Genomic DNA, 27,119 nt, shown 5'->3' with positions numbered 1-27,119 from the left:
TCTACCAGGCAGTATGGCAATTCAGACAGCTTCTGAAACACTTCCAACATACACACGTATTCTTGCACGTCTCCCTCAAACCAGAGAACACACACACACAAACATACATTTTACACAACACATATACACTTTACACATACACAGACTGCACAAGGAGACACTCGTTTTGTGGAAGCTGGAAACTTGATGCCACATCTAACCAAATACCACTCAAATCTGTGCAATGGGATGATGTCAAATAGTTGCACATTGATTCACATCTCTTGACCTCAGAGCCAGTTTAAAAAAAAAGTAACTGTTAGATTCTATTAAAAAAAAAAAAAAGCAGCACTATTAAACAAGACAACACAACTTACCTGACTGGCATCTGGAAAAACATGAAAGGTTAATATCATCCTAGATTCTTATAAAAATCCCATGAGAAAGGGAAGGCAAATACTATTCCCAGTTCACAAGGCTCAGAAAGGTGCATGGTTACTTTAATTAAGGCACTTAGCCAGAATTGAATCTTGGGAGTGAATCAAAGTGAATTTCCATAACCGAAATGGAGACCATTGAATCTAACAAAGCATCTTACCAGTTTACCTTCAATCTTATTTCTCTACATTCTAGAAACTCCTCAAAACTGTCATATTAAGACTCTCTGGGATGGTCAAATAATAGTCTGGACAGAGAAGATGATTTACCTCCATTATCTTGCTTAAGCTGTGACAGGCTGCCCTAATCAGCTTTCGTGCACAGAGGCACACAGGCACACATCCTCCCTCTCGGTGCCTCTTAATCACCATGTGCCATGCTGAACAGCTGCAGAGGTCTGAAGGGAATTGGCAGAAATGTGCAATGATGTGCTAGCCACCCCCCTGAGGCAGCAACTGCCCTGCCTGCTCCCAGACTCGAGAGAAAACATGGGTGTTCGCTGTCGCAACTGATGGGCCCAGAAGACAGGCAAGTGGTTTCAGGTGGTGAGTCAGGAAAAGCAGTTTGCATCAGGAATGTTCCAGCCCAGCAGAGCTGAGCAGCATCCTACTTCCTGTGCAGGGATACAGTATTCATCATTTATACAATGTCACCGTGGGGGACAAACTTGGGCTCAGCATAAATTGAATCCAATCAATTCTTATGCAGAAGAACCAGTAAACAAGGCTTCTCCCACCAAGAAGGAACCTAATTGCTTAAGAATTGCCACCATATCTGACACATGAGATCAGTCCTTCTATCCTGAGAGAGATGGTCTTTACAGAGGGCTGGCACATACCGTTTGAGAGCAGAACCCTCGGCTAACCTTCTGGGACCACTCAGCATTGGCTGCAATAAGCTGTGATCTACGCTCCCAGGGATGAAACAGAATCAGGTGAGGGCAACATTCAAAGGAGCCAGGTGGGTGCCATACCACATGGCACGCAGACAGCTGCGTAGGAATCAAGTAAGTGCTGCCCCCCCGCTCAGGTTAATTTTGGATGGATTTCCATAGAAATCCACACTCTTGAGGAATTCCTTGTTTGCTTCTATGCTATTGTTTATGAGCCAGCAAATGAGCGATAGGATATAAAGTTGGTGAAATAGAGATGTCGACATTAGATAACAGGAGATCTAGAAATTGAAAGAGGCTTAAAGCCATCATTCGCACTACACTTCATGAATGAATACAGCGTTCTGTCAAGTTTTATACAATGACAAATGAGTCTATTCTCTGAAGGAACCTGAGGAGATTTAACTCTCATTTTAGGGAATCCAGTTTAGTTTCTCTACAAAATTAGCAAATTCATCCCATGCCAACTTTAAAAATCTCTTTGCTATAATTTATATTTCTAGTGACTATGGTATATAATAAAACTGGTTATGTTTATGATAGACTACTTTGGCGTTAGTTCAAAAGCCAGAGCCTTATGAAACCTGTCACATCATTAAAAATCTGCATTTAGGTAAAGAATGCTAATGTGGCATTAATGTGTGTTAAGGGCAGATATACAGCAGAACGGCCTTATCTTTCTAAGACATGAGAAAAACCAGACCCAAAACATGGTATCTTCCCAGAAGAACCCTCACTGAAGCAAAGTACGGAAAAGACAAATCACAGTCCCTCCCTGAACAGATTTCCTTCAACCACCATCAAAGGAACTACGTCACTCATTTCCTTTGTTCATCGAGGACACAGACACCTGCCCAGGATATTTAGGGTGGGGAGGTCAGGGAAAATAGGGAATGCTCAGAGGCTCACTCTCAGCCTCCCAAAAAGGCAAGTTCTGCAGCTGGTCACAGAATATATGCTCTAAGAACACAAGGAAATGCACTCTTAGGGCCTCTGGGCTGTTGCACCAGACCAGAAAGTCACTGTGCTGCACCACGAGCTCCCCAGGAACTACTAGGAAACCACACAATCCTCCCCCGGTAAGGCTGCCCTAGCACGGGCAGTAGAAGCTACAGGAAGTATGACAAGCTGAACAAGTGGAGGTGGCTTATGCACCACAGTGCATTTCAGTAAGCATGCTCCCGTTCCAGGAGAGCCCCTCTTCTCAACAGCCAATCTATTCCTCAGGAGTAAGGGAGGCAGAAAAAACCGGCAACCTTCCTTCAATAGCATATCCCACAGCACCGACTTTTAATGGAGGTGGCTGAAGAGATACAAGGGAGCCAAGTAAATGAAGCTCGGGGCAATATGCAATTATTGAAACTGGAATTGAGCCTGGACCCTGGAAAGAACATGCTGTGAGAGCTCTGGCAATCACACTGTGGTCAGGGCCCCAATTTTAAATCTCTCCCACGGGATACCACTTCCTGAGACACAGGCACGCCCCTCTTCGTATCAAAGTAATTCCGCTTGACTTGGCAGAGGGGCGTCATCTGTTGGTCTCTGGGATTCCAAGACAAGGGCCCAGCTTAAAATGATCCCCAACCATTTGCAAATATGTTTCTGTCTCATTTACCTTTTTCCCAATAAGCTTCTTTCGAAGAAATTCCCGGGCTTCAAACATGTAGGGAATGTCATATAGGGGACGTAGTTTCTTGTTCTTATCCTAAAAGGAAAAACAAAATATCACATCAGAAATGAGAAACAAACATCAAAAAACCCACAAATGAACACAGCCAATAAAACAAAAATACTAGAATACACCTGAAATATGCTACCTCCCAGTATCACAAATATTAACTAAGTGCCAATACACATAACAGATATTTGGATGAAATGCTTTACAGGGAATGAGATCATCTTTTTCACATGACAGACTCAAAAATAAGTAATGAAATGTTTGTAATTATCCAAACTGGAAACAAGCAAATGTTCATCAATGAGGAAAAGACCTATATAAACTGTCGTATAGAAGAAGCTAAGTATTAGGGCCCTTCAAATATTTATAGATACACTTTGAATCTAGTTCTATTATTCTGTAAGCCATTATTAAGGACCTACCAACTCTTAGCCCCACACAAAGCTCTGTGTAAATATATGTTATAATCCTGGATTCAAAATTCTTACAAACTAACAGAGTAATACAAGAAAAGCTGTGACATGGCAACAGATATGAAATGGCAACACAAAGCAGTTTTGAGTAAGTGCTAAACTGTGTGATATAGACTAGGGACTAAGTGCTATCAGAGTTCAGGGAAGTGGAAAGAAAGAAGTAATCAGGAAATGTTTCACTGACAGGGTGACATGGTTTCATTGACTTAATATGAGTTTACAGAATAAGAAAAAACTAGAAAGAAAATTAGAATTGAAAAAACAGAACAAGCTAAAGGAGGCAGGAATAAATAGTATTTCAACACAACATGTACACACATAAAAATCAACATACACAATTTCGTTATCTCATAGGTCCCAGACTTCTCCCCAAAGAGGTTACTGTTCTAAGCAATGTAACTATGAGAATATGGGAGAAGGTTCTAGAGGAACTTGACAAAGAGGGAATGGATAGGAACTAAAGTGATATGAGAAGCATTAAGAGAGGCACCTGGGTGGCTCAGTCGGTTAAGCGTCTGCCTTTGGCTCAGGTCATGATCCCAGGGTCCTGGGATCGAGCCCTGCATCGGGCTCCCTGCTCAGCTGGAGGTCTGTTCCTCCCTCTCCCTCTGCCCCTCTCCCTCTCTCTCTCTCTAATAAATAAAATCTTGGAAGGAAGGAAGGAAGGAAGGAACAGAATGGATAGAGGGGATAAAAGAAGAAGAATCCAATATTCTAACTCATGATGACATGCATATGAAGTTAAGAGAAGTCTGTCTTTTAAGGGGGGTGTCGAGGGCGGGAGGATGTTACAAGAAATAGGGAGATGTTGGCTAGATTGCTAGGTCTGATTAATGTCAGACCTAAGTAATGTCTCTCCCCTGCTAAGCCCCTAAGTTCCACAAGAACAGAGATCCTGTCCATTTCTGTTATTCTGTGACCCTGGAAACAAGTAGAGTGCCTCCCACTAATAGTACATGCTAAATAATAGTTGGATGAACTAACTACAAAAGAAATATGCAAAATGACATATACACAGAAATCAAGTATGCTAGAAGAATAGGACTACATGTATAGATTTCAGAATCCCTAGGACCCAGATCATATGAGGGAAAATTTCACAAATAAAGAAGAAAATCAAGGACTAACTAATCCAGGTGTGCTTACCCATCCTGTGGCTCACCTGGCCTCACCTCATTATAATCCACTCTATACTGAAAGAGGTATTCAAGTTATTTTCTCAAATAGCCAACTACTCCTAAATAAAGAACCTTTATCATTTAAATACCCCATGTTTAAACTAATCCTAATGACAATACTGAGGTCAAGGGAACTGAAATAGGTGTTTCCTCCTATACCCTAACCAAGGCTTGGTACCCAGAACACATCATTTAAACAATTCACTGACATCACCAAGAAAAATCTCTATGAGAATGCGGAGAATTGAGTTTGAGCTCCACATTCATCATGCAATTGCCTTCTAGTTCCTCTGGTTAAAACAACAGTAACAACAAGGTGGCAGCAGCATTCCAGCACTCAGTGCTCTCTTCTTGGAGGTTAAAGAGGCAAGTTCAGAAATGGAAGGCGAGCTCCTTTTCCTTCTTGGATGTGTGGGACTCCACAAGCTCTCAATGGGAACAACATGGATTGCCACACTTGAATCAAATTCCTGGGGTGTCACGATCACTGTCTAGTAAAAAACACGTAGTTTTTTTGCAGGAAAAAAAAAAAAAGAGGAAAACAGGATACGTGAGGGTTGCTGAGGTAGAGGGAGTTCTGCATAACCCAAGGGCACAATATACAGGATTATGGATATTTTATAAACATTCAGACAGCCAAATCAAAATAGTGAGTCACTCCTGAGGAGCTAAGTATAATATATAAGCCATAAAATAGAGTTTATGATGACAGTCAATGATACAGTAAGAATGCTTGCTAGACAGAAAATTCTAGGTGCCGATAATGAACAGGATTTTTAATAAAGACAAAATCAACAGTTATCAGAATCAGCCCTCAGGAATAAAGAAGTGCCAATGTTTATATTCACAATGCAATGGAGGACAATCTATTTACAGAGAGTAGCTGTGTAATTACACAAGCCTAAGTGAACAACATTATGAAGAGTGAAGTGAACAAAATATTGACATTTACCTTGCATAGCCTCATGATTTATCACAGGACCTGAATGTGTGAACCTTACCCTACTTATTCTGAAACACCACAGAGATCACAAGGCAGTATGACTTGACTGGACTCTGAAACAATGAGTGAAAGCTAAGAAATAATAGTTTTAACAAATATTCAAATGAAGATCATGAGATGAGGTACACCTAAGTGAGTGAAAATGACTGAAAAAGAAAGACACTCAACAGAATTGGTCCAAGCCAAAATGCCCTCAGAAGAATGAAAGAAAATAATCCCAATAAAAAACCGGGCAACTTCAGAGTCTGATTATATGTCTCTCATGAAGCTAGGAAAGAACTAATAGCACAAGCAGAAAACAAGGTATCACAAGTGAAAACAGAATGATCTTGTTACTCTAACCCTTTAGAGCTAGTAGCTATTGACATCGGCAAACATCTTACAAGAGAGATATTATAAGTCCCTAGGGAACCACAAAATAAAAGCAATTCCTCCAAATTACCAGGTACATAAAAGCCTTTGAAATCTCTAAGAGGCAATTGAGGTATGGAATGTATTCTGAGAAAACAGGACTTTAGCGGAATCTTGCCTGCGAAAAAGGACTATCTAGTTTAGATTCTAATTTACACAGAAATATTTTAAAAAAAATAAAAATAGAAGAGAATGCTTGCTTTATCTGGTGGGCAGATAATACAAAAACCAATACATGCTGTAATCACTGTTCATCCTGAGAAATGACGTTGTATGTAGGCCCTGCAATGACTCACACATTAGAGAGATAACTTCAATTATCTGTACCTCTCAGTGGTTTGGAGAGGGAGGCCCAACACCCACATCTCACCATCTAAAGACCCACTTGGCATTTTTACAGGAAGTTATATTTGGCTGGTTGCCAAAATGCGGTTGCTGTTCAATGCTCACTTGGAGGGAATGTCAAGGCCTTATAGTCACCCCTAGTTTTGAGTCTCAACCTCAGGCCAAATTTTATCTAGCTCCTCCTGTAGCAAAAAAAGATATAGTAAAAAAAGAAATCTAATGCCCTAGAGATACTGCAGGATTTCTTAAACAAGGCTTGAAACAAACCATGGGGGCAAAAAAAAAAAAAGAACCTAATAAATGTGGTTCCACTAAAATTAAAGCCGTTCTTTACTGAAAAGACTTCATGAACAAAGCTGACAGGCCAAAGTACAAACATTTAGTAGCTGATGACTGAAACAGATCTGGAAAAAGCGGAGGAGGATGAGGGAGCTGGCGCGCAGGGCCACGGCTGTCATGTGATCAGGGTAGGCCTTATGGGGCAGATTATAGAGTTTAACAAAGACTTAAGGAAGGTATGGGATAGAGCCATCTGGAGGCCAAGGACAGTGGCCAATGCAAAGACCCTGTGTTAGGAGCATGCCTGGTGGGTTCAAGAAGCAGCAAAGACACCACTGTAGCTACAACAGTGTGCACAAGGGGAGAGAAAGAGGAGATGAAGACACAGGTCTGACTTAATATTTGAAAAAATTACTTTGGCCACTTTGTTGGTTAACAGGCACCATGACAAGGAAAGGGTAGAGAGCACAGGGAGACCAAAGAGGAGATTACGACAGTAATCTGGGCAGAAAGTGGTGGTAGATTACATCAAGGAGGTAGCAGCGAGGGAGGTAAGAAGTGGTCAGAATCCGGAAATATTCTGACAGACAGATGACATGAGAGGTGTGGAAGAAAGGGAGGAGCCAAGGATGGCTGCAAGGATTTTTATCTGAGCAAAAGAACACAGGGGTGGGGTCATCAGAGGAGATGGCCAGGAGCTGAGTTCCGGGCATGCTTGGCAGACAAGGGGGGAGCTGGGAGGAAGGCTCTGCGCTGGTGGTACACATTCGTTAGGTGCTGGCGTGCGGGCGGTGTGAAAGCTAGGCGTCTGAAACGGACTGAGGACTGGGCCTTAAGGCATTCTAACATTCAAAAGCGGTAAGAGAAGGAATCTGCCAAAGGAGAATGAGAAGGAGCACTCAGTGAGCTGAGTAGGAGGAAACTACCAGAGCATCAGGCCCTGGAAGCCAAGGCAAGAAAGTGAATTGAGAAGGAAGAAATGACCAACGGGGTCAAGTGCAGCAAGGCAGGGGAGAGCAGGACAACGATTTGCATGGTGGATGAGCTAAGTGAAGGTCATTAGTAAGTGGACAAGGAGAGTTCTCGGGGAGCAGCAGGGGCAGAGGCTGTCGGGAACGAGGAATGGGAAGTGAAGCCCTGGAAACAGCAAGCACATGCAATGCTTCCGAAAGCTGTGCCACAAAGGAGTATGGAGGGATTATGTGGCTGCTGGCAGAGGAAGCAGGGTGAAGACAGAGCGCTTCTGTTTTCCATCACAGAGGAGAGAAATGATAGGCGCTGGTCCAGTGGAGAGAAAACAAGTGACAATGTAGAAGAGAGGACAGGACTTCCAAGCCAATGTCCTTGAACAGGCAAGACAGGAGTGGCTTGACCCAGAAGCACATAATTCATCATCAGGTATGAGCACTCAGCTGTCAGGTAGGCAGATGTGGTGTAAGAGTCACTGGAAGTTCTGATTAGATTTGCTCTGCAAAGAAAGGAAGAGCTCTGGCAAATCAGTAAGAAAAAAGAGAAATGATCCAACAAGAGAATTGGCAAAAGGGATAAACAGACATTTCACTAAAGAACTCCAAATGGACGTTAAGCATAGGAAAAAAGTAATTTTTAATCAATAATCAAGCAAATGTAAATTGAGATACTATAGGACATCCACTATATTGGCCAAAACCTTTAAAGTGAGAATGTGGGGAAATGGGAGTGCCCTCTAACCACAGATGGGGAGTAAAACATGGCTCAACTACTGCGGCATCTTGACACAGTGCTACTTGTCATCATTTGCTTAAATCCCTATTAATTAGGAAAGTCTACTTAGAGGTAGGTATGTACCCTAAAAAAATCTTATATGTACAAGACAAATGTAACAACATTCACATTAACGTTTCTGGTACAACCCTAGAGTAGAATACTACAGAGCAGTTAAGCTGAATTAGAGCAACCCAAATGAACAAATTTGAAAAAATATTGAGCAGAATAAACAAGTTGTAGAATTATTTGGTAAAATCCCACATAGAGACTAAAAACACACACATGCAACATTATTCATAGAACTATATAAGCAGCAAAAGTATAAAAATGCAAAGAAATGAAAGACAATGGGTACTGATGTGGGATGGGTAGTGGGAAAAAGAGAAAAGGAGCAGGGGGAAAGAAATGGGTTTGAGGAGGAGTACATGAGACTTCCAGCTTTCTCTGTGAGGTTTTCTGTCTTTGAAAGAAAAAGAGGAGCTCAAGAACATGCGCTATATACCAAGGCTGAAAAAGGAATGCCTGTTATATTATTCTATTATGTTGGAATGTTTTTAAAGCGAAAAACTTTCAGGGATAGGAAACCCCAAACCTTGTTTGGTCAACATTTTCCCTTTGCTCACAATATTTTACTGCAGAGGAATAAAATATGAAACAATGGGTCATTCTTTTCCTCATAAAAAATGCATTAAATTCCATTTTTTCCCTCCAAAAAAACACCCAAAACCCAATGTTCATAGATGTACCCTTCCATGAGGCAGAACAGAATAATTTAACTACAAATGTGCTCTCAAATAACCAGGGTCAAAAACAAGTTTGATTTTTATTTTTAATAGGAGACTTGAACTATAATATTAATTAAAGTAGCCAAGCAGAATTGTACTCTATGAAGATCTTAAAACTGACTGTTGAACTAAAATAAGAACAGACATGATCAGATTAAAATGGATAAAATTTCCAACAGTAAATAATGGACCAGTCCCAGTTGCCCTGCCACACACGCCATTTTAATAAACAAAGGCTGCTATTTCCATTTGAATTATAGACTGAATATAGGAACATAACCACATGCCCCGGGCATATTTACAATCAAGAACCTTTCAATTCCTTTGGCAGCCAGGAAACAGAATCCACAGGGATATCCACTATTTTATGGTGCTTAGCATATACAATAGCATATTTTTAATAAAGGTGGTCACCTAACTAGAAAGCCATAGTCAGCACCTGGGGAAAGGTTCAAAATTGTAACTGCCTTGGCCAAGTGGAAGTCGGTTTGTGCCACTCTATCTAAAGGAACATACACAGTAAGTGCATATATCCAAACATTTCTCCAGGAGTTGTTTCATAGAAAAAAGATGCTTATTTCCCAATTAGCTTCATTTCATTCTTCCAATCAAAGTATCTCTCAAAGGTAAACTGAGTCTATTAAAGAGACATGATCTGTGTAAGTTCCAAATTCACAATGCAATACATTTCATACATATCTCCAGGAAGCAAAAAGGGAATGGTAAACAATAGAAACTTAAATCAAATTGTGGGGGTGGGGGGTGGGAGGGGGAGAGATTATAAAAATTCACAGGTGTAAGACTGGAAGGGACTAGCTAGTCTTCCAACCCCATGATTATGCCCCTGAAGTGTTTCATTGCTTCTATAGGTCCCTCAAATTTCTCAGTTTTTCTGACAACCATATTTGATCTTGCTGATCCCATGTTTAAGGATCTAATAACATATATGAAAAACACTCCAATTTAAGGTTTAATAATCAATGCTATTATTAATGATGAGGTTCAAGCTGAAGGAGTCTGAGAGAACAGGAGAAACAGGAAGGTCATTTTGACCTTATCCCTACCATTCTCCCCTCCAACAGGTCATAAAACCTCATGGGAGAGATGCCCTTCCTATATCTGGAGGAAGGAAAAGAACATCCTTATTCTCAAAGAAAAGATAACACTGCAAAGAATCCAAACCAATAGGCCTTGACACTTCCCTCATACTCTTTGACCTATCATATTTCTACCCGGCAGTCCATTCTTCATTGACCTAACATAAAAACACTCAGGTCGGGGCGCCTGGGTGGCTCAGTTGGTTAAGCGACTGCCTTCGGCTCAGGTCATGATCCTGGAGTCCCGGGATCGAGTCCCACGTCGGGCTCCCTGCTCAGCAGGGAGTCTGCTTCTCTCTCTGACCCTCCCCCCTCTCATGCTCTCTCTCTCAAATAAATAAAAAAAAAAAAAAAAAAAACAAAAAAAACACTCAGGTCTGTTTCTTAGAGTCTTTACTTTCTTATGAAAGCTCCCATGTCATATAAAACTTATATTAAATAAATCTGCAGGTTTTTCTCCTGTTAATCTGTCTTTGTCAGTTTAATTTTTGGACCCACGCAGGGACCCTATGGGGGAAGGAAAACTTTCCTCCCCCCTACAGTAACAACCCTATCACCCCTACAACAACAACCCTATCAAGCAGGCTGAATGCTGACAGCAATGCTACCTGAATTGTGGTGGCAAGGATTAGGATTCCAATTTTACAGCAAGGAAGGGAAACGTTCCTAGCTCATGTAACAGGTAATAGGAGAGCTGGGATTCTGGACCCAGCTATCTCAGAGGCCTATGCTCATGGCTGGTGGGTGGGACACTATACTCTGGGCCTGCTACTTCCAAAAAGCAATCATCGCTTGTCAGTGGTTGTCACATTTTGGTGTGCCTAAGAATCACTGGGGAGCTTGTAAACATGCAGACTGCCAGGCCCACATCAGATATTGTGATTCAGTAAGTCTGGTGTGTGATTTCCATAATTCCGTATTTTTAGTAAGTAGCAAGAAGGTCTGTGGACCACATCTTGAAAAATGATGCTGTATATATTGAGGGCCTAGCCCCACTTAAAACAATGGCAAGAAAAGGGAGGTTAAAGGTTTTAAGAGTCAGAAAGCAATAATGAAGTGCTTCATGTCAAATGGTTAAACAAAAATTAACAAGTAAATAACGGGGGAATTCAAGTGTATCTCTATATGCAGCTGGAGGTGACTCAATATACATACTCCTTAAACTTCTACATAGATAAGACAACTTAAAACATTCTAGTAATAATGGTGACAAAACAAGATTTTTCAAATATTCCTCAAGTCCAACTATAAGAAGACTGAATGTGGAATCCAAGAATCAAGAGAGAAAACCAACGTACCCATGGGCAGGGAACAGCAAAAGTAGGAATATCCTCTCTCCTGTCTGCCCCTGTCCTCAGACACACAGTGGTCTAGACCTAGACTAGCCACAGTGAAAACAGAAAAGAGGAAGTGACAATTCCCCAAAACAGACCCAGTTACAACCTGGTAAGGTGCCAGGAAAACAGCTTCACGGTATCCAAAGAGGTAAAGAAGCAGAGCAGATTTAGGCAGCCTTATGTCCTTGAAGGGACTCACCCGTCATCTGCAGTGCACAGCATATGATTATGTTCCACAGGAACTTGCACATCCCAAAATTAAAGTACCATTTTCAAGACCATCATGAAAGGGGAAAAAAATATCTCTGGAGACTGCTCTTCTACTCAATTACATTAGCCAAATATGAGCATTTTCAGAAGTACTTGCTATTTATTGCTCAGATGCAGTAAGGCTGGGCGGGGGGGGGGGGGGGGGGGGCGGGGCAAGAGGCCAAATACCAGGTCTTTTTCCCCCAAGCCCCTGTCAAGGCTGTAAGAATAAATACTCTAAAGGCTCTCAGGGCTCCAAAACCATTATCCAAGCAGCAGACCATATGGGGTCCCTTCACTTAGCTGCAAATACTTCTGCAGGCAGGAGGAGGGAGTGAAATCAAAGAGCGGCACTAGCCCTCACAGACGTCAAGGCTAAAGAATGCCACAGCTCACAAGTAGGAAGCTGTGTGATCCACAGCAACGCTGCTCCCGGGCCCACGAAGAAAACGGAAAATAAAAGAGACTCTGGAGTCCTGCCCCCATCGTCTTCTCCCTGCATAGGGACGGCTTCCAACACGTAAAAGGGCAAAATCTTTTCCCCTCACTCACCAACTGCTCTGAAAATAGAAGTCTGCTCCAAGGGGGAACTAAGTCTGGGGCACCTTTCCTACAGGAATAGTGAGGATTCTGCCGATAAGACAGGGATAATGAGACAGAAAGGGCACTGGATCCTTGAAGAGAACAAAGCTCAAGTTCACTACTCCTGAAGTCACAGACGAAAGAACTGTCCTGGACCTTGAAATCAAACACTCCTCAAGCATGTGATGGCAACAAATGATCAAGAGTTAAGTGCGCAGCTTGCTGCTGATCAAGAGAGTAAGAGCCTGGGCTCTAAACAATGATTCTGGCACCAGCAGCTCCTGGCTGCTCACGTGCCTCAGTTTCCTCCTAAGAATCAGCAATTTAAAGAATTACCTGGCATTACACAAGTGAAAAGTGAAACAGGCAAAATTATTTCAAAACCCTGTAAAAATCCTAAGAGGGCTAGATGTATTAGTACAAATTAAGGCAACTCCAAGTTCACATTCAAGGAACATTTCAGGTAATATAAACTCCACGGGAAAACCAAATCTACACTTGCAGTGTTACAAAGAAGCAAAGCTACTTAGCTAAGTTTTACAACATCTAACATGGATGTTAACAAGAGCTAAAATGTCAAGAGACAGAAGAGATAAGCCAAAGTTACAGCACTAATCACTTTCTGCCTTGTATTACTGTAATTTAATTACTCCATATAGGTCTTATCTTCCCCACCAGACCACAAAAGGGAGGATCACTGTGAGAGAAAAAAAAGATCTTTATATTGCCCAGAAAGTGCCTAGCATAGTGCCATAGTCCTAGAAAATTCAACATACTGAGAGAATACAATGAGGAAGACAAAAAGTCCTATCTAAAAGATTTATTTTTTTAAACTCAAACTGTACTTGTGATTATAAGAATAAATGGAACTGGTTAATAAATATTAAAGTGAATTTAAAGAGGGGTGAGGGGAGACAATATCACTGTAGGTTCATACCATTGTTAGCAGATTCATTGAATGAAGGCCCCTCATACAACACTACTTGAAGGTGAACTATTTCTAATGTCTCTACCTTCCGGCTAGTATTACCAAGTAAGATGCTATACTACACAAATGATATTACTGAATAATGATTAAAAAGATTCCAGGCTAGATACTATCTCACTGTACCAAACTATAAAATCGAGGCTCTCTATAAGCAATGATGCAAAAGTAATACTCTAACTGCAGTGTGTAATGTCAGAAAAAACAAGTGTACAAAATTCAAATAATCGGTCTGTTCTCTTTTGACCTGGCTGAGAATTTAAAGCAATCTTCTGTTCTCTCTGCAAGTTTGACATAATGAATTCTATTACTTACAATCTTTGAAGGAAAAAAAATACTCTTGATCATTAGCTAATGGTTACCAGAAATCCTTACAAGAGCACATAATACCACTCAGAATTTAAGTAAAGCTGAATTGATATTTTTAAAATATCAAGTGTGACAGTTCAACACTAAAATAAATGATCCTAAACTACAATATAAAAGCAGATTTCCTAATGTGGAATCAAAGTAACAGTCCTCCCTCCCCCAACTCATAAATTTGAGATTAAACTTAAGCCTAGACCAAGGGCATGTGCTGGGGTGATGTTTCTGGTGGCTAATATGGAAGAAAAGAGAAGGCCGGGGAAGACTGCAGGGCCCTTCCTCTGTTCTGGAGACTGATCTGCAACAATCCTAGCAGGTGCAACGTGATGCTGAATGACGCAAGCACTCTTCGTGTGCTGTCCAAATGAGCAAACAGGGCTAGGAAGAAATAAAAAATAATGAGTGACTCTCTAGTAGGACCTCTTTCTACCAAGCTAGTAGTTCTGAAGACTGATTGCAAACATGAATCAATATTAACATGGGAAACCCCTTCATTGGAAAGAACACAAAAAGTCTGCGAATAAGAAACCAGAGTTTAAAAGCGGAAGGGAAAATGGAGCAGGGAGAAAGCATCTTCAAGGACAAAAGCAGGCCTGGAGGTCTGCGAGGTCATGGAAACCAGCAGGGACCGGTATATCACAACTGGCTCTTCCCTTCTGGAACTGCTTTCCTTTCCCCTGGAAGCTTATAATTAACCAGTTGGCCCCAAATCATGTTTTCTAGTAATGGAGAAATCTTCTCCCACATTTCTTACCCTTCATCCCCAGGCTAAAAATGGAGAGCCAATGCCCTCAGAAGAGACAACCCCGTTACTTAAAGTACAGGCTACATGCCAGATGAAACCCATCCAGCACAGTAATGTGCCACAAGCCCTCCCACAGTCCTAGAAGAGGAAGAAGGAAAAGGAGGAAAAGAAAATAAATCTCTTACAATAGGAAACCAATTTTCTCTGTAATGGACCGCAGGATCAGGGAAGCCCATTCAGAAGATAATTTTTTGTTAGAGAAATGTTTCTTTGTGAATGCCTTTCCTTCTTCACCATATTAAAAAATAATTATTAAAGTTTCTTCCTAGAACAACACAGAAGAGAAAATGATGCTGGATATGACACCATTATTTAGCTGGTGCCAGTGGAACCTTCAATTGAGCCAGATTTCCAGTCAAATTTGTGCAATAAATTGTGATGCATTTCAAAAACCAAGACTGAATTATGTAAGTGCACGGCTTAAGGTCTCCCTTTAGACACTGAGCTTCTGCCTTGCCAGTTGCATCACTCCAAGGTCTAAATCAGGCTGCCATGTCTAGTGCCACGTATTTTATCCACCAAATTCAAAGTACTCTCAGTCTGGGTTTAATTCACTAAAACGAGGCCTGTGCCTTCAGGACAGGTTATCATTCTAGCCCTACAGAACAAAGAGGACTCTCTTTTACTCTATAGTCTACCTGTCATCAATCAGAAACGACAACATTCATCAGCCACTACCACCATGGAGAAACATGGACGAATCAAGTTCCCAGAACCGTGAACAGCATGGACATTCAGGTCTGGCGCCCAGCTGGCAAGGCAATTCTTTCTAGAGACATTATGCCTTGCCCTACCACAGGAAGAGACCTTGACAAGGTTGAATCCAGACTTGCTAGAAGTTGCTCCAGGAAAGAGACTGTCCTTTCACCCAACCTGGAATAAACACAGTCAGGAAGGGGTTGAGGTTATTCTGTACCAGTCATTTGCACCTAATGCACAAGCATTCTAGTGACCAGATCCCCGGAAGAGTCGGGTGAGGGCAGGAGGGCCTGAGTAGGGAGCCTCCCACTCTGAGCTCTGCAACAGTGGTTATCATCCATGGCTGTGTCGTTGGGCTGAGACTAGTGCCTTGGTCAAGGAGAATGCAGTTTAAGCTCCCGTTTTACGTAATGTCACTCTAAATTCCCTGGTTCTTCTAGCCAAAAACAAAACTTTAACTGTGCCTATTTAACAACATTTTTATGTCAATCACACCACCATCCCATTGTGACAACCACACGCTTACTGTTCCTATTGCCGGCCTTCTGACTTACTCACTCCCTAACAGAAAGGGATGGCTCCACTCTCAGCTTCTCCAACACGCTGTTAAAAAAGCAAAACAAACATCCCAAACCATGTGAATGCCTACTATGTGCTTGGTACTTTAAAAATTATTTCTAATCCCCACAGCAACCAATTAGGCTGGAATGACTAGCTTTGCTCGAATAAGTTAGATACCCAGAGAAAAAACATGCTCAAGGTAACACATGTCAGAGTAGAAGATCCCAAAAAAGATCTGTCTGGCCCCAGCACCCATACTAGTTTCTCTCTTTCATTTGCCTCAATACTACTGAGGCGGCAAGGACGGACCAATTACCCCCAGGCTTTTCCCTCCCATCTGGTTCCACACCCAATCCCCCCACAGACCTGAAAAGGTCAATTAATTTCAGCAGGTACTGCATGCCCACCCGAAGCCACCGGCTCCTGGGAAGCTCAGTGGGATTAAGTAAGCGGGACACAGTATTTGTGCCAGTTGTGAAGCTACTGTCACTCAGTTTCAAACCTAACCTTTTTTAAATTCCACTTTGTGATGCCGAGATGGGAAAACTGCCAAGCACGTTTCTGCTTTGCCAGCTGGTTCCCTGTTAGGCTCTGCCAATAGGGGATGTTAGCAGGAGAATGGACAGGAAGAAGGAACAAACTCTTTCCTATTCCTGTCAGCTTCTCCAGAGCTACACTTCTTCCTCTCAGCAATGGCAGTTTGTTCCAGGAGCAGTAACTGATTCCAGCTTACAGTTTTCCCAACACTCCCAGAAGTCGTTTCATCACACCTCCTCAGATTCTCCAGAACCAATCAACCGGCAGGCCCCCCTGGCAGGTCTGGGTCCCAGCTCCGTGGTGTTTCTTCTTCAAGCTTAGATACACAAACATCAGCTCAACAGAGGTCTGTGTCCCCCTTCCAATGGGTCCATCCTCCAAATTTCTAAGTTTTCATATTCCATCTCTTATTTGTCCTCCTAACACCACAGGTGGTAGGTAGCTGCATCTTGTAATGAACACCTCTACATGAACCTTAGGGTTCTCTTTTTGCCTTTTTATTATTCCCATGCCTGATTAATAATTTCTTATATTAAGCTGCATCTGTTAAAATAACTGGTATGGTTTCTGTCTCCTAAAACAGTGGCCAAAAGCCTCCTTGCTATGTAACTGGACAAAGAAACATGCAACCACCAGATAGGTCAATACTCTTGATAACCAACGCTCTCCTCCTCAGAGAATACTACCTCTTACCCGTTCCAGACTATGGCACCTGACCAGGACCCCTATATCAGGACCATGTAAGATGTAAAAATGTGCATAAAAGACTCAAGAAAAATGGAACGAGTGCACATGAAAAGTTTCCACAGTTAAAACAGAGGATGGAGTGGGGCTCCAGGTTGGCCCAGTTGGTTAAGCGTCCGACTCTTGATTGCAGCTCAGGTCATGATCTCAGGGTCGCGAGATTGAGCTCTATACTTAGCACAGAGTCTGCTTGAGATTCTTTCTCTCCCTCTGCCCCTTCCCCTGCTCACACTCTATAAATAAATAATGTTAAAAAAAAAGGTGATGGAGAGAAATGCTTGAAAGATTTAACTGGTAACACAAGTACCACACTAGAGTAAAGAGATTTCCAAGCCAGTATGTCCCTAATCCATGAAGTCAACAAGACATAAAATTTAAACAATGAGAAGAATGTATCCTAAACTTTTTCTACATGATACATTGTTAAACGCTCTCTTGGATAGTGAATCATTTTGTGATCTTAAAAAGCTCAACCATAACAAGGCGACATTCATGGTTTCATAGGTTGGGATCACCTTAAAGACGGAAAGTAAAAACCTTAAATGTTTCAAGGTGGATACTACCATAAAGAGGAACAGAAATAAAGTGAGGATTAGTAGGGATGGCCAAACTCATAGGCATAGAACACTAACAACATCTCATTTTTCTACTACAGCAAGATGGAAAAGTAACACCAGATTTGATATTATATATCTCAACATAAAAGGTTACTGAATGGATTCTAGAAACTTCTCTTATGTCATCAGTCAAAAAAAGGGGGGGGGCTGGGTGGCTCAGTGGTTGGGTGTCTGCCTTCGGCTCAGGTCATGATCCCACGTCCTGGGGTCAAGCCCAGCGTTGGGCTCCCTGTTCAGCAGGAAGCCTGCTTCTTCTTCTCCCACTCCCCCTGCTTGTGTTCCCTCTCTCGCTTTCTCTCTGTCAAATAAATAAATAAAATCTTTTAAAAAAATTTTAAAAAGTGGAGCTCAGTGGTTACCAGGGACCTGAGAGGAAGGGGAAAAACATGTTTAATGGGTATAGAGCTTCAGTTCTACAAGATAAATCTCTGGAGATCTGTCTCCCAACAACATGAATATACTTAACACTTCTGACTTGCACACTTAAAAAATAAGGAAACTGGTAAATTTTAAGTTAGGAGGTTTTTTTTTTTTAAACCACCAAAAAATGTAGAGCTCATTCAAGATAACAGTCTGATTTCTATAATCTGGGAGAAGCATCAGCATGCTATCAAATTCCAAGTTAACATGCGAATTCTCAGATATGATTCCAGATCTCTGGTTGACAGCACAAAAAAAAAGAGATTACTTAGTCACTATTTATGGATATGATCATGCTAGTCCAATTCTGATCCCAACAACTATATTCCAAACTGTTTCCTTCCTGAACAAGAACAAGAACCACAACGGAATCTTCTACTCCTCTTTTTATGTTATATCCTATGCCTGGATGTGACTGCTATCTCAGCACTAGAGACTCTGCTTACTAAAATGACAAAAATTCTGTAAGACCATGTTCAAATGCCATCCACCCTCGCCAGCAAACCTTCTCAGAGCTCTCTAGCCAAATGTCCTTTCTCTTCTAGTGGCATATCTCACCCAAGTCAGTATTTAGACAGACTTCTTATATCCCATAGTGATTAGAAGCTATTCCAGGTTAAAAACAGCATCATACTCACCTTTTTAACCCAACTGTGCTTATTTAATCCTCAGAACAATTCAAGAGTAAGCAAATGAGGCTCAGTGTAATTTAGACCCTAGGTTCCACCAGGAGAAAATGGCAGGGGCAAAAGTTGAACTCTGATTCCATAATCCATAGCTACTAGATTCTACTACAAGGCATTTAAGGACCCTTTGTGCACCTCCCACAGCTTAGGGAAGGAGAAAAAGAGCCATTTTCCTTCTTTCAACCATTAAGCATTTTGTCCTACAAGAGTAGAGTTGGTGTGCAAAAAGAAGAGAGAAGTCAGTTAGCCTGAGCATTCCCTACAAAGCACTACCTCACCCCCGGGTTGCGGGGGGGGGGGGGGGGGTGTGTGCGCAAGGTGACCTCCTCACCCAGAACTCCAGCTCAGTCTCACCACTTGATGACAAGAATGCTGGGTGGCTCCTAACAAATGTTGCTGAATGTGAGAAAACTACCCAGGGTCACTGCTAATGAGAAGCCAGAACATCTTGCCACTTAGCTACAGAATGTTCAGCTAATAAATCTTACAGATTTGAACAAAACCCAAGACCAGGAGGTTACAGGAAAACAAAACAAAACAAAAAATTCAGAAACACCAGCTTAAACATCCGTATCACCTCCCTCCATACTTCCAAAAAATTAGGTATAACCCATATAGTTATCAGTCCTAATCAGAAATAAAAGGCTGTAAGTAAAAATAAAACCAAAAAAAAACACCTCTAATATTTCCTTCTGAGCAGTTTAATTGTAATATATGGTCACTTATACTCCCAAGGAAATTCCTCTTTTTACCTTGACTTAGCTTTATTGATCTAATTTTAATCAAGGACAAGTGTACAGCAAAGGATAAAGGGTCAGCAACCCAAATGAAATGGAGAAACAAGAGATATAAACACTCTAGCTCAGCAAATGGGTCAGCTTGATAATGGGCCCCAAAGAACTATCATGGCCACATAACAAGGCATTGGGGAAAATCAAACTGCATACTTTTTTTTTTTTTTTTTTTTTAATTGCAGTACACTGTATTTCCTTAAGGGCAGAAATGGTCTTTTGTAGGATGGAGTGCTGCCCAGCACAAATGAACCACAATGTTTAGGTTATAATTAAGTATGGAAACAATACCATCATGTAGGATATTCACTAGCATAGTGAGAACTGGAAAACACCCTTGTTTTAGCTGTAAAATATTTTGTATATTTGTCTCACACAAATTACGAATGTAGATTTAATCAAATAGATGAAGGCTCAAGTTTATGCACATATAATTTATGAATTTTTTAAAAAGGTTTGCCAATCGATTTGGGTGTAACTAAGGGTTGTGTTTAAGCTTCTTACTTGAATTAATATACTGACAATTCATAGAACTATAAATCTACCATTAACAGGAAACCACCACAAGCTGTTTCTTGGCAGCAATGTAGCTCACAGAGCCCAGCAGAGAGGGCTGGAGAGAGAAACAAAGGGAGGGACTGCCTGAGCCATTAAGAAGTTATTCTGCATTAAACTACATTTTAAAAAACATCATCATATGCCACTCGCTAGAGAAAATAGTCCAGTTCTTAAGGAAAAAATCCAAAGAAAAACTTGATATACACAGCATAAAATTACAGGATTGGGAAATAGGTACAACATGCTATAAAAACAAAGATGAAAGTACCTAAAATCTTGAGAAGGTCAGATAGCTAAAATACCCTCTCCTCAGGAATCGTAACTCAAGAAGAATGACCAGTTTCTGTAAGTTGTGCAAAAGTAGGGCCCATTTGGGAAATAAGAAGTAGGCAGCAGAAACTCTAAGGGAAATTAAAAAGGAAAGAGGTAGGACAATCGGAGCACGAATAATCCAATGGAGAGTTTTAAGAAGATATGACAACACACAGTCAAGATAAAAACTGAAATATGCCCACTAGATGTGGCAATGACTTCAGCAGGAGTAGTTTCAGTCAGACTTTAGGGGGTTTAATAAAAGTAGATGGCTAGTGTACACTAATCTTTCAAAAAAGAGTGGTAGCTAAGCAGTATTGATGTCGAAGGAGAATGCTAGATTTTGTTCTAAACATAAGTAAGTAAGGGATGCCTGGGTGGCTCAGTTGTTAAGCGTCTGCCTTTGGGTCAGGTCATGATCCCAGGGTCCTGGGATCGAACCCCACATCAGGCTCCCTGCTCAGCGGGAAGCCTGCTTCTCCCTCTCCCACTCCCCCTGCTTGTGTTCCCTCTCTCTCTGTCAAAAAATAAATAAATTCTTTAAAAAATAAATTAAATAAAAATAAATAAAAATAAGTAAATAAGTGAAAATCTATATTGAATGATTCAGTAAATTAAAGGTAGGAGAATAAACAAAAGGATGACATAATTCTTGTCATATCAATTTAGAAAGACTTGAATATGAAGGATTCATAAATATTCTACTTCCTGACCTGCTTATTACAAACTGTATGATTTGAGAACTATGTATTTATTTCCAGGAGGGACTTACACTTATTCATCTCTGCAGCCCCCAGCACCCAGTATTGGGTCTAACATATGGTACACGCTCAATTAATGTTTGCTGAATAAAATTATTTAATCTCTCTGGGCTTCAATTTCCTCCTCTGGAAAACAAAAAAAAGGTGCCTGGATCTAAATAATGTTCCTTCTAGCTATAAATGCCCATCAGTCTGTAACTGCTACATTAAAATGGGTCAATTCCCTATGACTCCTTGAAAATAATCCATGTTGTAACCTTCACATTTAAGCAAGGGCATGAGAACAAAGTCACACCCATTCATCTAATAATGGGATTATATGTTAATCCTGAGATGGTCCTTTGAGGTGAAAATATCTTCATCACAGAAGGAAACAGAAGACAGACCTCTTCAGAAAATGTTCTGATGAGTGTTAACTTTTTTGCCATTCCTCCCTCCTCCAACATAATTGTCAGTCTGCACAGATATGGGCACTACTTTGCAACTTTAAAAATGTAAAGGAAACCTTTAAAAGTTCATTTTTAAAAATTCAAAGGTAATAAGTCTGCAACTGTGTATTTACACAGTCTTATGTCTTCCAGGCCTAGGCTGTTTAAGTTTTAATCCAAATCGGGAGCTAGGGAGGCAGGAAGGAAAGAGAAACCACCAAAAGAAACAACCAAATTTCAAAAGTAGAGATGTCTTCTATTATCTGCAAGCAGATGAGAAATACTTGTGAGACATTAAAACATCAACACTGATCAACAGTTTCTCAAAGCACTCAAATGAATAACCAATTTCCATTGTGAACAAAGCCACACACCATTAAAAATCAGAAGTCAACTATGTCCAATATTGCCATGAAAAACTAGAAAACCAGAGAGAACCAGACTCGATGAGGTAGTGACATGAAACTGTGACCCACCCCCCCCACCATCACCACAATACCTATCCCCTACAACCCTAGTATCTCCCCACACTGGTCCCTCAAATCTATTCAACCTTTTCCAGAACTTCTATTCAACCTGCAAAAGCAGAATATAAGTGTAAAATAATAGGACCCTATCTACATGGATTTTGAACAGATGGGACAGACTTTAATCAGACTTAATCCAAAGGAAATATTTAAATTGTAGGTTTTAACAATAAAGTTTTTACCTGGGATTATTTTCAAAGAACACAGACTGAATCCCCAAATGGTGGTGTGTTCAAACTTGGTAAATCACATCACTTTGTCCTGTCTATTTTCTATACTGATCCACAAACATTTACTTGATCAATCCAAACTGAAATCAAGCAGCACAGTTTAAAATTTACAGCAGGGAAAAAAAAAATCCCAAGTTAACAGGGGGAAAAAAAATGTTACAATGATTATTTGTTAACGTTATAAAAAGATTCTTCTCTCTACATAGAAACTTTAAAAATCATTTCTTTACAAAGTTATTTTCCCACTGCTTCTAAAGCATAAATTGATTTACCAATAGTCATTTTTACTTGCAGCCTTCCAGGAACATACACTGAGGAGCTATACACCACCTTCCCTCTCTCTGCTACCAATGCCTTTAAACTATGGCTTCATAAATTTAACAAATTATCATTATTTAATTTAGCAACAGTAAAGTTAAATTGTTCAAGAGGAAAGAGGATACAAGGGATTAAGAAAACAATGATGGCTTTGCTTCTTTTTCATCCCATTTTTTTCAACAGCTTTCAGTCTTCAATGATAAGAGATATTGTTCCTCCCCATTCCACACTGAGGTTATAACTTAAGAATTATGAGTGGCAAGGGCAGAGGAGTAAGTAGAAAGTGTTCCAGTGAGCAGATGGATGCATGGCAATGATGGGAAGCTTACGCTGTGTGCCACAAGAACCCCCACAAGGATTTGGTGGAGAAACTCTACGCAAATATGCAAATATGGGCCTATCATAAAGGGGCTTCTTATTCAAACAACCCATATGGGTTATGTATAGGATATCACATCCATCAAATCACTCCAAAATTCCCTGTAGTTTAACTCATGTGCTCACACTTTTCTAAGAAAAAAAGAAACAAGCAGCTAAGAAACCTACAGCAAAGGATAAAGTAAAGCCAAAAACAGATCAAAGGAAAAGCAAAAAGGAAAAAGTACCAGCCTTTGAACTGAGGAGGGGGCTGTTATCCACAAATCTAAACTTCATGCTGTAACTCCTGTGCAAAGTCCTAGTGCCACAAACCAGCAGGATATATGGTTAACAAAGGGTGGAAAGAAAAATCATTCCAAATGAGGTTTTAAGTGAGTCATGCTCAGTAACCCAGACGATTTCATTTACTTATCTAACTCAAAAATGTATTTTATCCAAGGAGCCATTAAGACGACACTGCATATGCCTAAAATACAGTAATCAATTTTAAAATGAAACTCAAGACAAAATGTATAGGTATGACACAAATATCCTTTAGAGCTGTAGATGTGCCAAACGTAGCTTCAAAATTTTAAGGTGGAACGTGGTGAAACCTTTGGTCTTCAAGTACAATCACAGAAGGCAAACATTAGAGAAAGAAAAAACAAACTGATGTCAACACATCACAAAAAAATTGGTATGCTCCAGGCTTCAAGAAGCATCCTGAAAATGTCCCTCGCATTTTTTAGACATCTTTCCTAATGCAAGTAGATGTAAAGGTAGAAACCAAAATGGTTTTCTTTTCTTCTGTACATGCTTAGAAAGCAGAAAGGCACAGGGAGGTCCTGAAACTAAATAAACATGCTGCATAGCTTGGGTTATTAAGGCAGCCAGATCTTCTGCAATCTCAGTACAACTTAAATTCAATGATCTGTGCCAACAGTCAGATAATAGAAAAATTTAAGTATCCAATACATATTGTACTTAAACACTATACTGTCCACCACCATTAAATACCATTTTGCTAGTCTGTAAAATTGATATTTCATATCTAGGGAGTGTACAATGGGTAACTCTGGGGAAGCATTCAAGGCTTTAGACACGTATTTGAGGTTTTGCAAATAAACATTAAAAATCAATTCAACAGCAAGAATGTTAACTAAATTTCATGACTATCAAACATCTCGCAATTATAATCACCCAGAAAGATACTGAATTGTTAAATTACTTTTACGCTAAAAGGCTTATTATTAGGTGGCTGAGTTCCCCAGTGGCCACCATGGATGGTATTTCTTAAAGAATGTCATCTCACTACTAATAAACTTGTATAAAGAATTTTCTTTCTTTCTTTCCTCTTTGAATAGCATGCATCAGAATCCACAAAATGAATCATTATCACTTCTGTCTTTGTATAAATCAGGAATCAACTCCAAGTAGTAATTAAACAATCTTGGAGGAGGGTTTCAGGTCTCCCCCTTTTTCTATGTGTTGTTCATCTTCCAATTAATTTCTACTTTTACTAACTCTCCACTCCCTTCCACTGGTCAATTAAAATGCCTTTCTTTAGGTCAGCCCCCTTTTCATGATTACTAGGTTTCTTCTGTTCTTTCCGCTCTCACACAGCTCACGGCTTTCTCTAAAACTATCCTCTTCCAATATTCTCCATTTCAGTAAACAGAACCTTTTAATTTTTTTGTGCCTCATTCACATCCTCACATCTCTGGTCTTTCTGCCAATTTCACTATGTAAATAAGAGGTTCAAAAACACAAGTCTGTGAACTAGGACCAGCCTATAGGAAAGATTTCCCCCGTTTTCACAAAATCAATAAAGTGGAGAGGAACAATGTGCTGTTTCTGGGCTTGAACAACTTTCTTGTAAACTACTCCAGATTGCAGGCCTATTATTCTTAAATTATAAGTTGTTGGGTCTTTTTTATTCTTCAAGATTTTATTTTTAAGTTATTTCTACACCCAACATGGGGCTCGAACTTACAACCCCAAGCTCAAGGGTCACACACTCTATCAACTGAGCCAGCCAAGCACACACACCCCCCCCTTTTTTTTTTTTAAACTTCTGGGGAATTAGTTGTTTGTGCTAAGAAGTAATGATGTTGGAGGTAGGTGAGGCACTTTTCTCCAGGCACTTTTCCAGAGGCAGGGATGAGATAAGCAGTAGGAAAGACAGAGTGGAAAAAGGAAGCAATGTAGGACAGGGAGCCAAGGGACAGATCATCGGGGACCTAGTATTGTTTACCAGGCAGAGATGTTAACCTGTGGAATATAGAAACAAGAAAACTTTTGGGGAAGAAGAATGATGGGGTCTGAACTTCACAAAGACCAAATGAGCAACAGTGTGGAACAACAGATTAGAGAGGGTAATATGTGAAACAGGGAATCAAAACGCTTGTGCCACACATGAAACAAAGCATGAGGCGTCAACAGTGGGGGAGGAAGAGTTCTGAAATTATATTCTGAAGTTTAAATCCATTAGAATATACCAAGTGCCTGGGTCACCACAATATAACCCACATGTGGGAATTCAACATAAGTCAGTACTACCTTTCTGTTTGCTTTGCTTTTTTTTTTTTAGATTTTATTTATTTATTTGACAGAGAGAGAGAGAGAGAAAGAGGGAACACAAGCAGGAGGAGTGGGAGAGGGAGAAGCAGGCCTCCCGCTGAGCAGGGAGCCCAATGTGGGGCTCGATCCCAGGACCCTGGGATCACGACCTAAGCCGAAGGCAGATGCCCAACGACTGAGCCACCCAGGCACCCCTGCTTTGCTTTCTTTACACCTAGGAATATCCATCTAGATACAGCTGCATTAAGCCATAAATATCTATTAAGAAACCAAAGATTGGTTTAACATGTTTCTTACCAGTACACCAAAAAATGTCAAAATAAGGTAACTGGTGTATGTTCCCACCTTAATGAACACTAGTTATCCAAACTCTATTGTATTTTACAACATGACTAAAGTCACAACCACAAACCAGAGAAAATTTAAGAAGTCTTCAAGGGAGAGCACAGAAAGATCCAGGTACAGTAGGTGCTCAGTAAATACGTGATGACTGAAGAGAAAGTTCTCTCATGAATTGTCACATGTAGTGGAAGAATAACGAACGGCTGAAGTCCAAATACAGCTGCGACAAGAGTCCCCAGGAACACGCAACTATGCTTGGCCTATCCCTTTAGTTTTGGCAACCTTAATTATCAAGGTGTTAAGAGCATCCAGTATCTGCCATAATAAGTACAGGCATATAAAAGCTAAAACTGGAAGGAACTCCATCCTAAGACCAAACGGCTGTGCTGTGGCACAAAGCTGCTGTTAGTCTGGTTACCACAAATATTCATCAGGGAAAGCGGAAATCACGGCATACTGTTAACCACTCTCTGCTGACCAGTATCTTGCCCATCACTGGGAACAGGAAGCCTGTTCCTTTGGACAAAAATTGCTCATATCTAATAAGGCTTTGAAGATCTAAAATGGCTGAAGTAGATAGAATAAAGATATTAAAGTGGTTAGGTTACAGCTGTCAGACCTCACTTCTAATAGCAGGCACATGTGGTTCAATGTCTGCTGGGAAGAGTCACCACAGCTCTACATATTCAAATGAAAAGGGGTGCCACACTGGAAAGTGACTCATGCATGCCTCAGAAGATAAAGTGATAACTACCCTTTAGAGGACATACAACCAGAATGGATTTCCCTCCCCAGTATCCTACAAGCAGATGCTTACCCCAAGTCCCCACCCTCCTGCAATATCTTTGTTGAATTAAAGAGTAAATGACTGGCCATGTACATTACTACACCACCCCCAACAGAACTCTTTCCTATTTAGCAAAATAGGAAAATCTAAAGTCAAGAAGAAAAAGATAATGCCTCATCTGCTGGACAATTCTAGTCCTCGACATTTCTATGGCAAATAAATGCAGAGCAGTTGAA

The 27,119-nt window shown here is 40.6% G+C and overlaps 1 protein-coding gene across 1 annotated transcript in view; it reads right to left on the bottom strand.

The window, feature by feature from the left end:
* The window catches only part of SND1 (staphylococcal nuclease and tudor domain containing 1), a 407,421-nt gene that overhangs the window by 258,369 nt on the left and 121,933 nt on the right, over positions 1-27,119 (bottom strand). The window contains exon 11 of the mRNA XM_078059536.1: positions 2,925-3,014. Coding sequence (XP_077915662.1) covers positions 2,925-3,014 — 90 coding nt within the window. The remainder of the gene's footprint in view (positions 1-2,924; positions 3,015-27,119) is intronic.

This window comes from Halichoerus grypus, chromosome 12 (assembly GCF_964656455.1).
Source record: "Halichoerus grypus chromosome 12, mHalGry1.hap1.1, whole genome shotgun sequence".
Classification (NCBI taxonomy): Eukaryota; Metazoa; Chordata; class Mammalia; order Carnivora; family Phocidae; genus Halichoerus; species Halichoerus grypus.
The sequence above is the reverse complement of the archived record's forward strand: the minus strand, read 5'-3'. Positions and strand labels throughout refer to the sequence as shown.